Source organism: Sinocyclocheilus grahami, unplaced genomic scaffold (genome assembly GCF_001515645.1).
Source record: "Sinocyclocheilus grahami isolate Dianchi unplaced genomic scaffold, SAMN03320097.WGS_v1.1 scaffold241.1, whole genome shotgun sequence".
Taxonomy (NCBI): domain Eukaryota; kingdom Metazoa; phylum Chordata; class Actinopteri; order Cypriniformes; family Cyprinidae; genus Sinocyclocheilus; species Sinocyclocheilus grahami.
This window is the reverse complement of record NW_015505420.1, coordinates 681975-697274: the sequence shown is the minus strand read 5'-3', so window position 1 is coordinate 697274 and position 15300 is coordinate 681975. Positions and strand designations below refer to the sequence as shown.

The following is a 15300-nucleotide window of genomic DNA, read 5'->3' as shown; positions in this document are numbered from 1 at the left end:
TGAATGGGAACTGCGAAATGAAGATGGCAAAATGAAACGAGAAGAAATGCAATTGTTTATAAGAGCACAACACAAATATAAAAGAGAAGAGCTTCTGGACGAGAATGTTAAATGTCATTCAGTCTTTACAGGATGCAGGAGTGTGAGCAAACACAATCACACCCTGCCCGAACATGTCTGGTAAATGCTTCAGGTGCTGAATTATGCGAAAGGAAATGTTTCTGCTGATACTGCTGTAGAATGGAAGCTTATTTCAGTCACTGACTGATTCCAGATTTGCATCTCACAATTCAGATTTGTTTTTCTCTGAATTCTGAGTTTACATCTCGCAATTGTTATTTTTATTTTTTACCCAGACATTTACAAATAACACATTTTAAAGATGTAACAACAATACCGAGAAACCGTGATATTTTTGCTTATTAAGGTTATCATACCGTCAAAATCTCATACCAGCCCATGCCTACTCACAATATCTCACTATCTCACTTTTTTCTTAAAATTGCAACGTTTATATTTTGCAATTGTGAGAATTTAAAATTTAAGAATTTATATATTTTGCAATTGTGAGAATTTTACATTTACATCTCGCAGTTTTGACTTTTATCTCTGCATTCTGTTTACATCTCACAATTCTGACTTTTTCACAATTACCTTTTTTATATTTTTATTTCCTGGCAGAAGTAAGCTTCCATGCTGTTCACAGACAGCCGTGATTCATTTATTCTACAAGAGAGATTGTCTAACAACAGACTACTATTTATTACTTATGTGACTAGAGTCTTCATCATGTGAGTGGATGTGATTTGAGCTTCATCTGATCGGCTGCAGGAGGCTGAGAGTGCGTTTGCTGGACTCCGTTCCCTTACTTCATCCAGAAAGAAGTCTTTATTTACTATTAAAAATATATAAATATATCTTTCATAGCAAGTCAGTTACGGAAATAGTAAATCTGAGCTTGATGATATCTCAGGTGAGATTGATTGAGGCTGCTGAAGAGAGATCACAGTCGTCTGGAGGTGTTTACTGCACCACCGCTGCTGCTGGTTTGAGTTTGTGTGCAGTGAGTGTTTCAGCTACTGTACGCTGCATGTCTCTGCGCTGTACTGACCACCCACTTCTTCATGGCTTTGGTCCTGAGGGTTTGTGTCCTGCTCATCTGGAGGAAATAAACTCTGTCTGAGGCCCATCAGCAGATCTCGGCCTTCACTGGCTGGAAGGTTCCCTAGATAGTACTGAGGCGCCAGCTCCACCAACCTACAACACACACACGTGACATCACTGCTGAATTAACTGCCTTCAACCAAAAGAAATTACATGGCTTTAAAGGGATTGTTCACCCAAAAATGAAAAATTACTGTTAATGTTCTCATCCAAGAAGCAGTTAGGTTTTTTATTCAGTAGAACAGTAAAAAAAGTTTTTTTTAGCTAAAAACCGTGGTTCTTGGTGATTCATAAAATGCAAATCAATGGCTACCAGAGTCAAAAAAAAGCATATCGGTCAACACAAAATTAATACCCATGGCTCCTGACAATATATTGATGTCTCATGAAGCAAAACAATCAGTCTGTGCAAGAAACTGAACATTATTTACAACATTATTACCTGTAATCCAGAGCCTCAGGCAAACGGTCCAGAGTAATGTCTGAACAAATCATTCTTTCGAACCGGTTCTTTTTAGTGAACTACTTGAACCAGTTCACCAAATCGGACTGAACCAGTTTGCAGAAAAGCATCGGATTTCCCTGTCTGCCTGAGGATCTGGATTACAGGTAATAATGTTGTAAATGTTCATTTTCTTGCACAGACTGATGGTTTTGCTTCATAAGACCTCAATATATCGTTAGGAGCCATGTGTATTAATATTGTGTTGCCTGATATGCTTTTTTTGACTCTTAAAGTGACGGTTTAAGTTGACTCTCATTGACTTGCATTTTATGAATCACCAAGGATCTGATGTCACATCACCAAGACTGAAGTTTCAGTAGGGATTTGACTGGAGATCGGTACTCACATTTGTGGGTGAATCTCAGATATGATGCAGATGCAGTTGTCGTGTGAGATGGTGAAGTCGTGGTAAAGCACCCAGCTGGGCGGGTTGGGCTGCGGTCGGCGGCAGTGGTACGATGAGAAGGGGTGGAGGTGAGCCACGTGCCGGTGCGTGAGCAGCAGATAGTTCCCTGAGCCGTCAACATCATGAGCAACCTAATGATCAGACACACGGGAAACCAATGACTGCTCCGATTTAGCAGTTAAAACACATCATGTCCAGTCATGACGGCAGAATAAACCCTACAGGCGCTATCAGGACCTCAACCTGAACACTGAGACTAAACACAGAGAATGATGAATGATTTTCATAGCAATGCAAATTGAATATATTATGTAGTGGTCGACCGATACATCGCCAAGGCCGATATATCGGCCGATATTTGGCATTTTTCAAATATCGGCATCGGCCAATACGTTTTTCTGTTTGGCCAATGCGTTTGTGGCGGGACTTTTATTTTGACAACGCGCCAGACTTTTATTTTGACGGAGCTGACAGCAGCAGCACCTGAACACACAGTGCTCACATTCTCCCTCTTGTTCGCTGTCGTAGTTTAACAATTCTGTCCACAGACAGAAGTCTGCCTAAAAATCAGAAAGAACTGTTAAACAAAGGAATTACAATGTATACAAAAATTATTATTACAATTGCTTTTATATTGTTAGTAATAGAAAGGCTCGGCCTTCACTGGCTGGAAGGTTCCCTAGATAGTACTGAGGCGCCAGCTCCACCAACCTACAACACACACACGTGACATCACTGCTGAATTAACTGCCTTCAACCAAAAGAAATTACATGGCTTTAAAGGGATTGTTCACCCAAAAATGAAAAATTACTGTTAATGTTCTCATCCAAGAAGCAGTTAGGTTTTTTATTCAGTAGAACAGTAAAAAAAGTTTTTTTTAGCTAAAAACCGTGGTTCTTGGTGATTCATAAAATGCAAATCAATGGCTACCAGAGTCAAAAAAAAGCATATCGGTCAACACAAAATTAATACCCATGGCTCCTGACAATATATTGATGTCTCATGAAGCAAAACAATCAGTCTGTGCAAGAAACTGAACATTATTTACAACATTATTACCTGTAATCCAGAGCCTCAGGCAAACGGTCCAGAGTAATGTCTGAACAAATCATTCTTTCGAACCGGTTCTTTTTAGTGAACTACTTGAACCAGTTCACCAAATCGGACTGAACCAGTTTGCAGAAAAGCATCGGATTTCCCTGTCTGCCTGAGGATCTGGATTACAGGTAATAATGTTGTAAATGTTCATTTTCTTGCACAGACTGATGGTTTTGCTTCATAAGACCTCAATATATCGTTAGGAGCCATGTGTATTAATATTGTGTTGCCTGATATGCTTTTTTTGACTCTTAAAGTGACGGGACTCTCATACTCTCATTGACTTGCATTTTATGAATCACCAAGGATCTGATGTCACATCACCAAGACTGAAGTTTCAGTGACTGGAGATCTGGAGATCGGTACTCACATTTGTGGGTGAATCTCAGATATGATGCAGATGCAGTTGTCGTGTGAGATGGTGAAGTCGTGGTAAAGCACCCAGCTGGGCGGGTTGGGCTGCGGTCGGCGGCAGTGGTACGATGAGAAGGGGTGGAGGTGAGCCACGTGCCGGTGCGTGAGCAGCAGATAGTTCCCTGAGCCGTCAACATCATGAGCAACCTAATGATCAGACACACGGGAAACCAATGACTGCTCCGATTTAGCAGTTAAAACACATCATGTCCAGTCATGACGGCAGAATAAACCCTACAGGCGCTATCAGGCCCTCAACCTGAACACTGAGACTAAACACAGAGAATGATGAATGATTTTCATAGCAATGCAAATTGAATATATTATGTAGTGGTCGACCGATACATCGCCAAGGCCGATATATCGGCCGATATTTGGCATTTTTCAAATATCGGCATCGGCCAATACGTTTTTCTGTTTGGCCAATGCGTTTGTGGCGGGACTTTTATTTTGACAACGCGCCAGACTTTTATTTTGACGGAGCTGACAGCAGCAGCACCTGAACACACAGTGCTCACATTCTCCCTCTTGTTCGCTGTCGTAGTTTAACAATTCTGTCCACAGACAGAAGTCTGCCTAAAAATCAGAAAGAACTGTTAAACAAAGGAATTACAATGTATACAAAAATTATTATTACAATTGCTTTTATATTGTTAGTAATAGAAAGGCAAACATTATAATACTTTATCATTTGCCGTCAGCATTCAGCAAATACGCATTTACATCATTTAAACAAATCTTTGAATGACTAATGAACAAACTTAGTCGAATCCAGCTGTGAGATCTTATGAAGTGTGCATTTGTATCCTGCATGACGTGTGCTCTGCGTGACGGTCGGTCCGTATGAATTGAATGCCGACAGGAGAGTTCAGCTTCATTGAGGACTAACTTTAAACTCTTGATTTCGAATTATGCTGCGCTTTATGCATTTGCCCACGGTCATATTCATGTCATTTTCACTGTGTGCTGTATGTAAAATGAGTGTAACCTTGGCTTTATTTGAAAAAATGTGATTCCCAACACGCACAAACTTCCCAGAATACTGAAAACTTCCCAGAATACCCTGTTGGTTACAGTGTTTACTTCCTTTTTAATTATATTTTTATTAAATATTTGTTGATTTGTGAAAAATACTTTGTCATTTAATGTATAAGCTTTTTTTTAAAATCCATTTTTAGATGATTTCAAATTTCTTAAATATTAAATAAAAGAAAAAATAATATCGGCTTTATATCGGCCATCGGTCACCCGGCTTTCTAAGATATCGGCATCGGCTGTCAAAAAACCAATATCGGTCGACCACTAATATTATGGTAATTTAAGACGAATAAGAAATAAATAGTTTGGGTGTGCACGATTGTATCAGTGTCTCTCCAGCACCAGGAACATCTGTCAGCCAATCAGAATGCAGCATTCTAGAGCTCTGTGGTTTAGTTTATAGTGTGCGTTTACCTTCAGGAAGAAGCCTGATATCAAAGCTCTCTTAATATTGGTGCTGTTGTCCTGGCAACCGAAAGCGGGAGGAGAGACAGGCAACTCGATTCGCTGCATCACCTCCAGTAGCTCCGCCCTGATCACCACAGCCAATCGTAAAGCAGAGGCATTCAAGAAGTTTGTCCTGCACCAGACCTCGTCTTCATTATCTGAGGACACACACACACATCAGTATTTATAATGATAGACATGAGATGCGTCAGTCAGTATGATGCGGTCACTCACGCTGCAGATAAGCATTATAGACGTTGATGAGGGTCATGTGATCTCCGTCTGGATGCAGCAGGGGTCGTCTGTGCGTCGCTGCCGCCTCCTCTTTATTAGCTGGTGGTGTTATGAAGCACGGCAGAGCTGCAAGTCAAACACACGCTTACTGAAGATGTGTGCGTATGTAAATGACTATGATCACAGACACTGATACGTATGCAAGTGCCGTACCGGTCAGCATGGCAGCGATGGTCAGCAGCTCATTCACGCAGTCAAACTCACAGGACGCAATCAAAGCTTTGGCTAATGGCGGCTCCAGAGGAAGTTCAGACATGATGATTCCCACCTCTGACAGATTCCCGTCGTCATCGAGAGCCGCCAGATAATCCAGATCCTCCAGTGCCTGCATCAGTGCCTCTGGAGCTACACACACGCACACGCACATGAGCAAACAAACACATGCAAGAGCTTCTCAAAATCACACGCTCTAATCCGACCGGCTGGTTTAGGGCAGTTTACAGAAATTATGGTGCAACAGGATTTTTCTGGTTATGTTTGATGTAATAAAAGCCTCTATTGTAAGAACTTGGATCTGGCAGTTCATCTAAAGCCAGGCACACACCATAAGACTGAAGATCACCACCCGACACACAATCACCTGCTTTCATTGTGTTTGTGCGCACACTACGTAACTACAAGATCCTAAAACCAGTCAAATATTTTTCAATAATTGAGACAAAAGTTGAAATACAAAAAAAACTTTATTAATGAAAATTGGAAATGTTGTCTTGGCAGTTAACTAAAATAAAATTAATTTAACTACTAAAATTACTAAAGCTAAAATAAAAAATAAATTAAACATAAATGGAAATATTCAAAACTAAAACTGACAAAAAAATAAATAAAAAATACAAAAGAACATAAAATGCCTAAAACCTAAACTGAAATTTAAGATTAAAATGAAAACTGAAACTAATTTAAAATGTTAACAAATACTATAATGGTACATAGCACAGCCTTCCAAATTAAGCTATAGTACTGGAATAAACCCTCGCACACAGAAACAGGAACAACTAAAATTAAAACTTGCTTTTCGTTAACTGAAATAAAGGTGAAATAATATCAAATACAATATAAATATTATATGTCAACTTTAAAAACTTTAATGATGAAAATTAGAAATGTTGCCTTGGCTTCTAATGAAATAAAATATCATTAAAAAGTACTAAAATGTCAAACTAAAACTGAAATCTAAACACATTTTTAAAAAAGGTAATAAAGGTGACAAGAGCACATAGCAAAATTACTAAAACTCAAACTAAAATGCAAATATAAAAAGAAAAGCTTATTTCATCGGACCAGTCGTCAAAAGCGACGAGCTTCAGTCTTGAAGTATGCAGGTTTTTCAAGCTCGACAGGCTGAACTGACCTGGCCGGTCCAGGAACTTGCACTGGCCCATGTCTGCAATGTCCAGCCGCTTGAGCAGCAGCACCAGATGACTGAGGTTTGCTTCTGTCACCGCCGGACCGCGAGATGCAGGCATCTCGTCCTCATACAACAGCTGAGAGTACAGCCGAAAACACACGCCTGCGGTGGACAGTAAAAAACACACACTACCATCACAACAAAACACACTACCATCACAACATTTACAGGCTGTCCTCAAAACGCAGAGCAATGCAAAAGTCATGGCTTTGATTCCCAGGGAATGCATGAACTGATCACCGTCTTTTTTTTAGTATTATTGAGATTTTTGTTAAAGGTCCACTGAAGTGCCTTGAAACAAGCAGCGTTGTTCAATATGTTGACGTAATTTCCCGTTCATGTGACACAAAGTGAAACCAGACTTCTTTCAACCCAATAGAAAGTATATTTACACTGTCTGAATTGTTCTCTATCCCCTATTTAGTGCACTATGTGCCACTGACCACACAGAAAATACTAAATCTATGAATATGTGACCAATTTCAGTCACAGCTTTAGCGTCAATTTATAAAAATCATCATCAGAAAATCTGATGATAAGCTGAAGTGCTGGGTGATGTTTTGAATGCTTATATATGTTCTAAATGTGAATTTTCTCATTGATTCTGAGCACACTAGCTTTTAGATAAGCTTAAGTCTACAATATTCATACTAAAAGCCAAAAAAAAGTCATTTTGATTTCATGGGGACTTTAATATTTTGAATTAGATTTTATTTTTATATTTTCTGTTTTCAAGTTAATTTTAGTTAAAGTAATTTTGTTGTCTTTTCAAGTAGTTTTCGTTGTTTATAAATATATATATACAGCTTTGTTAATTTTGATCAGTTTTAGATTGAAATATTTCTGTACATCGAGTTATGTAGTAATGATTTTTTTTAATGGTTTTAGTTTTAGTTAACTATAATAACCCAGAACTAATCACATGTAAACACTGAATGCAATGCAAGTTGCTTCACAAAAATGGATCTGCCAAAAGCATTAAAGGTGGGGTATGTATTTTTTCAAAAACGCTTTAGAAAACTGAGTCGGGCCGAGTACCAAAACAAACTTGTAGCCAATCAGCAGTAAGGGGCGTGTCTAAAGATAGAGATGGTGGATAAAAAACAAAAGAGGAAAACGTCTGCGGAACAAAAGAAGGCTTAAGGCAAGAAGTAGGACCCGTGTAAATTTCGGATAAGCTTTCCAGCGCTGGAGAGAACTCAAGGAGTGGAAAGCCTGCGATCGGACGCTGAGGTTGCTTTCTTCTCGATAGGTGAGTAACACTGGTTTTGCTTTGTTTCACAGAACTAATATATGCTGGCTTTTGCTTGAATATGCTCGTGTGTCATGTTCGCTTCATGAATGTGTCATAAAGACACATCCATTTCCACACCCTATAAGCCTGGAGCGTCTAAACCTCCTCCACTGTCTGTTTCAAGCGTCAGCTCCCAAAGTGTGTCCGAAAAGTAATATAATATGTTTAATACAGCAGATTCCGCCATAATCGTTGCCTGGGTTGCGTACGTATGTGTGGGGCGGAGCTATCAAAATAGGGGCGAGACCCTTGTGGGGTAGGGGCGTGTTTGTTTCGGTGATTTGAAATATCACTTACCCCACCTTTAATGCAAAACACATTTACTCCGCCTGATTTACAAATTCATATCACCTTCAATCTGTTCATCATTTCATTACAATAAAAGTGAATAGGACTTGTTGACGATAAAAGTAGTCCACAGGACTCATCTCACATGATGGCATGTAAAGCCCACTTTATGATGCTTTTGCATCCTTTTGCTGCTTGAAAGCTTCCATTTCACTCATTGTGACTGCATTCAGAATTTCAGCAGTCTTAATCAAGGTTTCCTCCTTATCCATTATTCTCTTATACGGTGGTGATTTACGCACTTGGCAGTGTGCTGTTGACCCTGCGGGCGCGTGTGTCGGCCTGCTGTTTGCTGATGGGCTGCTGAAGCTGTGAATCTGCTCGGATCTGTGGGTTGTAGATCTGTGGAGGAACAGCAGGATGAACACTGAGCCTCATACAACAGAACGAACACAAACGCTGAGCTCTGACTCACGGTCTTCAGCTGGATGCCGCTGTCGATGACGTATCGGATGTTGTTGAGAGAGAATGAAGCCTCTCCTAAGACGTCGGTGAGGATGACTCTGCGTCTCTGGGCTGGAGACTCTACAGTGTCCGGCAGCTCGTCCTGCTGCTTGTCCTCAGGACTCTCAGAGTTGTAAAGCTGCTGCGATGATCCTCCGACGCTGGCGTGCAGATCGATCACGCGCAGAGACAGCAGATGAGCGCTGAGAGACACACACTCCTTCTCTAGTGCCACGCGACACTCCTGAATCTCCTGACAGAACATAAAGAACAGACATCCTGATCAACACACATCACTGCTGGGTGAGCGCAGAACAGGGCTTTCTGTATATTCACTTAAATATAATGTAATATGATAAATAAATATTCATTACTTAATTACTTTAAAAAAAGAATTAACTGAAGTCAAATAAAATATAAATAACCTTAAACTTACTTATTTTAGCTAGTTGACAAGGCAACATCTCATTTTCATTTAGTTTAAGTTGAAGTACTGAAATAACTAAAACTAAATAAAATAAAACAATAAAAAATACAATAAAAAAAAATCACTAATATGACCAAAACACACAAAAAAAGACAACACTTTTTTAAAAATGAAAATAGAAAAATAAAAATTAACAAAAAAAACTATAATAGTATCTCAATGATACTAAAATAGCACTGCCTTCTGACTGTGTTGTCATTAACTAAAAATGTAACTATTAAAAATATTTTTTAAATAAAGCTGTTAATAATTGAATAAATCATTTAAAATAATAATTTAATAAATTTGTTAAAGCTGAAATAAAATATAAATAATAGATCAAAACTGATGATTTGAACATTTGAAATGTTGCTTTGGCTACTAATGAAATACAGTTTAAGTACTAAAACACACACATATATATATATATATATATAGTTCTGTTTTTATTTTAAGTTTTAGTCATTTCTGTATTTTTATAATATATTTTTTATTTATCAAATATTTATTTATCAATTAATTTTTTTCAATTTTAGTCATTTTAGTATTTAAACTTTATTTCATTAGTAGCCAAAGCAACATTTCAAATGTTCAATACATCAGAAGTTTTTATCTAATATTTATACTTTATTACAGCTTTATTAGCTTTTATTTATATATATATATATATATATATATATATATACACATATACATGTACATATACACACATACAAATACTATATGGTAAATATAAAACAGTGCCTCATGAATGAAGCTACAGTCCTGAAACAAACTCAAAGCAACTGGAGAGCTGATTAATTACAGGATTTTCTGTATATTTAAATATAAATTATTTATTTAAATAATATTTAAGTAAATATGTACAGTTTATTTCATAAATATGAGGATCTGAAAGCAAACATTTGTCCCCTGTAATTGTTTAATTTTGTGGATAACGCAGCATGCAAAAGTACATTTTGCATTAGGATGTAAAATTAGGTTTTCAACAGTAAATCTACATTAAACAAGTTGTTTAAAGTGAACAGCAGAGGTGTATTGTACTCTCAGAGACACACATGATCTCTGTTAAGTCACCCTCTCTTTCTGATGGTGTGAAACTGAGTTTTTCCAGCAGAATGAAGTCAGTTTGCTCAAAGGACTGAATGAGGGTGTGACGCTGTTGACAAAAGGGGAGGCGGTGTGTGTGTGTGTGTGTGTGTGTTTATACTGAAGAGATCTGTGCAGGGAAACAACACATTAGTCAGCTACTTTCCACAAATAAAGACTTTCCTCTGTGTGTGTCAGTCTCGAGTGATTCTGCTATAGACACATGTGGCTTTGCATTATTTACATGAGAGAGATTAAAGAGCAGGATGAGTCTCAAACAAGTGAGGAAAAATTTAAAAGAGCTATAATAAAGTTAAAACTTAAAGAAGAAATATATACTATACAGACAAAGTGTTGAACCTACAAAACACTTCTCATTGCATCCACAACTTCTTTTTAGTCCTTTTTGGAACTTGACTTTATAAATCTACCTTCTCTTTCCTGGCATTGCTAAATATCATCTTTTGTGTTCCATGCAAAATCTCATTTTATTTTGTGTAACCTGAGGGCGAGTTAGTTCATTGTTGAAGTGTGTGAACAATCTCAATAAGAAGCAGGACTCTCAGCAGATAAAGGATCAGATCCTCTTACTGACTCAATGCGCTTCAGAGGCGGCGTGACTCGAGTGTGAAATGAGACTCATACCTGCACACTAGGGAGGAACACCAGTATGTCTCCTTCCTCTCCCCTGCGGTGTAGGTCCAGGATCATGTGACAGGAAGCTGTGGCCAGGTCACGTCCTGCCGGCAGCTCTCGGTACAGTATTTCGGTGGTGTTGGTTTGCGAAGGAACGCTGAGGTGAGGAACACTCTCTCCCAGGAAGCTGGCGAAGGTATGAGCAACTGCGGGCGCGGTGAGCACCACCACCCTGAGCTCAGCCCACAGAGCTTCTGATTGGCTGTGATATTTGATTGATTCTGTCGCGTCTGGTGTGGACACCTAAATTGCTTGTCACTGGAATCTTGTCGCGTCGCATGTAGTTAGGACACGGTGTTAGCGTTCCACTGTACCACCCACGGCGTTTTATGTGTTTTAGGCAAATTTTACAGGAATGCTAAGGGGTTGAATAGATTGCTAATTCTTTCCTACAAAAAGCTCAAATTTATTAGTTGAGCTGTAAATTGCCTAAAATTAATAAGTGTCCTTTTAGCAGTGGCCCTACTGATCGAGACTGATGAATTTCTGTGTTACTGATGTAACGATTTAATCTTTCTAAAAAAAAGTATCTTCTGCTCACCAAGGCTGCATTTATTTAATCAAAATTACAGTAAAAACAGTAGTATTGTGAATTATCATTACAATTTAAAATAACTGTTTTCTATTGTAATATATTTTCAAATATAATTTATTTCTGTGATGCAAACGTGAATTTTCAGCTGCCATTTCTCGTGTCTTCAGTGTCACACGATCCTTCATATTTTATAATGTAGTAAATGAGTTATAACAGTAATAAAACTGTCACTGCACTGCTGTGTTGTGCCTAACAGCAACCTTTAGCCGTGACTACAGGCCTCATGTGCTTTATCGCTTAATTACGGCAATTTCTTTGCTTTTACAGACTGAGGGACAAGTTATTTTTCAGTGGTGTTCAACAGCATGACACAGATGCCGTTCATAGAGCTGGTCTTTTCACTGAATAATTGTAGGTTCATTAATAGTTGGCCTGGATAGGTGTATCTTCATTAACAAAGTAATTAGATAATAATGCCTTCAGTAATGTAGCTTTGAAGTAAAATACTGTAACTATCATATTTAGAGGTCATTGCAAAAGAATGTTGAACTTTACATTACAGTTTTGAGAAACTGGACATGCTGTGACACCCGGGAACTATCAACAGATCAGGAGCATGAAGCAGTGAGTGTTTGTGATGTACATAAAGACCTGCGTGCTTTTCCCCGTTCCTCCGTCTGCACTCAGGACGATCATGCTGTGCGACTCCATGTGCTCCAGCAGACTGAGCTTCAGACTCCACACGGGGAGCTGCTTCCGCTCCTCCAGCAGACTATAGTAGCGTGAGGAATACGGCAGCCCATCGTAGGGGTTCACTTCCAGATCGCCCAGATCCTCGTCTGCTATCTCGCCATCCTCCTCCAGGTCTCCAGACAGCAGAGACGATATGGAGAGATTGTCCAGGACTGAGAGCGTAGGTGAAGGTTTGGGGACGGCCGTGGAGGACATGCTGAATGCGGTCGGGCCACTAACAGAGCCCTGAGGAACACCGCAAATGAAAACTACCTGCGCAGAAGAAATCAATAAGAGTTTCATTTGATATCATGCATGCAACCAAATATTTAAGAGTTGGAGGGACTACAATATAATAATATTGATCAAACATGCCAATTAATATAAAACAGTTCATTCTAGGGATGCTCCGATCGATCAGCCGATAATCATATTTTATGACTCGATCGGTACTCACTACACTTGGCCGATCTCAGGAACCGATCGCAGTTTGATGCCGTCAATGCGTGATGACATACATGATGCGTGGGGACATAAATGATTTGGCGCCACAGTCATGTAATCACCGGTGTGGAAATGCGATGACATTTCGAGAAACAATAAAAAATGTGCTGTTTGTCGTGTATGTTTTGCATGATGATATGATGAATAGATGGTTCATTTTTAACGGCAGATTCAGTGACGTTAGAGCTGATCTGCACCTCACTGCACGCGTCTGCGGCGCGTTACGGCTCCACGGCCACCGGAGCTGATCACGGCCGCTCTAGTCAGTGCTTGTGTTTATCAGCCAGCCGCGGCACGTTTCTGAAGCGGCTCTCCACACTGCTTGGTTAAAAATAGTCTTTAGTGAGTTGTCACAGCGTGGAGGACGGAACAAAAACAGAGGTTTCCCCAGTAACGGCTGTACACAAAGCAGCGCTGAGCTCACAAACGCTGCTTTATCAGGCATATAACATGCAAGATGAAATGAAAATGACATCGAAAATTTTCTAAAGATAGTCTTCCTTCAGAAATACAGTGATATAAAAACACCCGCACCTCGTTTTGATTTGTAAATGTACAGTACAAGCTCATTTTTATTCAACCAAGCCTTTTGGAAAATCGGTCAGTTTGGATATTGTGGTGAGCGCCACAAATAAATAAATGTTTGGGAAACACATCCCACAGCACAACCACCTGAGCCCAACTTCAGTCTATTCATCACCTTAAGTTTAACTGCGTTTGTAGCTGGTGCCATAGCCAGACTGATAAACAAACACAGACCAGAAGTTAACTTCGGGCCAGGCGCGTGCGCCCGACGAAACAGTCTATATAAAGCTTGAAGCATCAGAATCGGCATCAGTATCGGCCGATCACCATGACAAGAAATCGGTACTCAGTATCGGCTGCAAAAATCCTGATCGGAGCATCCCTAGTTCATTAATAATAATAATAATAATAATGTACATCTATTCATTAATGACATTCAGCTGGGTAAAACAGTAATGATTTGTTCCAAGCAACTAATTTGATCAATTCAGAGTCTATATAAAGCTTGAAGCATCAGAATCGGCATCAGTATCGGCCGATCACCATGACAAGAAATCGGTACTCAGTATCGGCTGCAAAAATCCTGATCGGAGCATCCCTAGTTCATTAATAATAATAATAATAATGTACATCTATTCATTAATGACATTCAGCTGGGTAAAACAGTAATGATTTGTTCCAAGCAACTAATTTGGTCAATTCAGAGGGTTTTTTTGTCGCAATTCTGAGTTTGTATCTCACAATTCAGAGTTTATAATACAGTTTTGTCTCAATTCAGTTTTTTTTCTCACAATTCTGAGCTTTTCCCCACAATTGAGCCTTTTTACACAATTCTGAGCTTCTTTCTCACAAAAGAGTTTTTCATGCAATTGTTTTTTTTCCCTGACAATTTTGAGTATATGTCTCACAATTAAGACGTTCTTCCTCACAATTCTGATTTTATTTTGTATTTTTTATTGTGAGATAAAGGTCACAATTACCTGATTATTTTATATCTTGTTGTGCAAACAAGCTTACATACCATTCCTGTTAGACTAAGGAACAGCTGAACTACTCTTTCTTGCGAATGAAGCCAGTGAAGAACAGCCGCTGAAGCTCTCAGTAATTCTACACGTCAGGAATCCAGCACATGCTTCCAGCAAATGCACTGCAACATACAGCCTTCACTGCATTATGTAAAGGACACTACAATGCACAACACTATCCTGTTTCCCTCAGTGTTGCGTAAATGTGTCACCATCACACTCTTCAAACTATCATAACCGCCACTTACTCAATATGCGAGCGTCTCCCGAGTCGGGTTAGTCAGACGGTGTCTGATAAGACATGCAGTAGAATGATAATGTAAATTAAATTATGATAAAATGCTACAACGCAAGATACAAGATACAAAGAGACTCGTCAGCATTTCCTGTGATGTTTAAACACTGATGCATTTGGTTACTCTAAAAAGTGTGTTTGGGAGGGACTGATCAGGTGACACACCACAAACAAAACACAGGCAAAGTGAAGGAGAGATTCAGGAGGTTCCTGTAAGTCCATCAAAGAAACACAACCATTTTTATTTAGATTTTGAATTAAATTATATTTTATGTTTTCTGTTTTTATTTTAGTTTTGGTATTTTTATACAATTTTTTTAGCCTTTTTTCATGTCTATAATATATGTATATATACAGTGGGTACGGAAAGTATTCAGACCCTCTTAAATTTTTCACTCTTTGTTATATTGCAGCCATTTGCTAAAATCATTTAAGTTAATTTTTTTTCCTCATTAATGTACACACAGCACCCCATATTGACAGAAAAACACAGAATTGTTGACATTTTTGCAGATTTATTAAAAAAGAAAAACTGAAATATCACATGGTCCTAAATATTCAGACCCTTTGCT

At 38.8% G+C, this 15300-nt stretch overlaps 1 protein-coding gene across 1 annotated transcript in view; it reads right to left on the bottom strand.

The window, feature by feature from the left end:
* Nucleotides 1-396: 396 nt before the first annotated feature.
* The window catches only part of LOC107597950 (ATP-dependent RNA helicase DQX1), a 16834-nt gene continuing 1930 nt past the window's right edge, over nucleotides 397-15300 (bottom strand). Inside the window, exons 2-12 of the mRNA XM_016289163.1 lie at nucleotides 12291-12652; nucleotides 11062-11314; nucleotides 8833-9114; nucleotides 8660-8759; nucleotides 6719-6877; nucleotides 5521-5712; nucleotides 5308-5433; nucleotides 5041-5231; nucleotides 3545-3735; nucleotides 2734-2786; nucleotides 397-1204 (exon numbers count right to left, since the gene is read on the bottom strand). Coding sequence (XP_016144649.1) covers nucleotides 1077-1204; nucleotides 2734-2786; nucleotides 3545-3735; nucleotides 5041-5231; nucleotides 5308-5433; nucleotides 5521-5712; nucleotides 6719-6877; nucleotides 8660-8759; nucleotides 8833-9114; nucleotides 11062-11314; nucleotides 12291-12595 — 1980 coding nt within the window. The 5' untranslated portion in view covers nucleotides 12596-12652 and the 3' untranslated portion in view covers nucleotides 397-1076. The remainder of the gene's footprint in view (nucleotides 1205-2733; nucleotides 2787-3544; nucleotides 3736-5040; nucleotides 5232-5307; nucleotides 5434-5520; nucleotides 5713-6718; nucleotides 6878-8659; nucleotides 8760-8832; nucleotides 9115-11061; nucleotides 11315-12290; nucleotides 12653-15300) is intronic.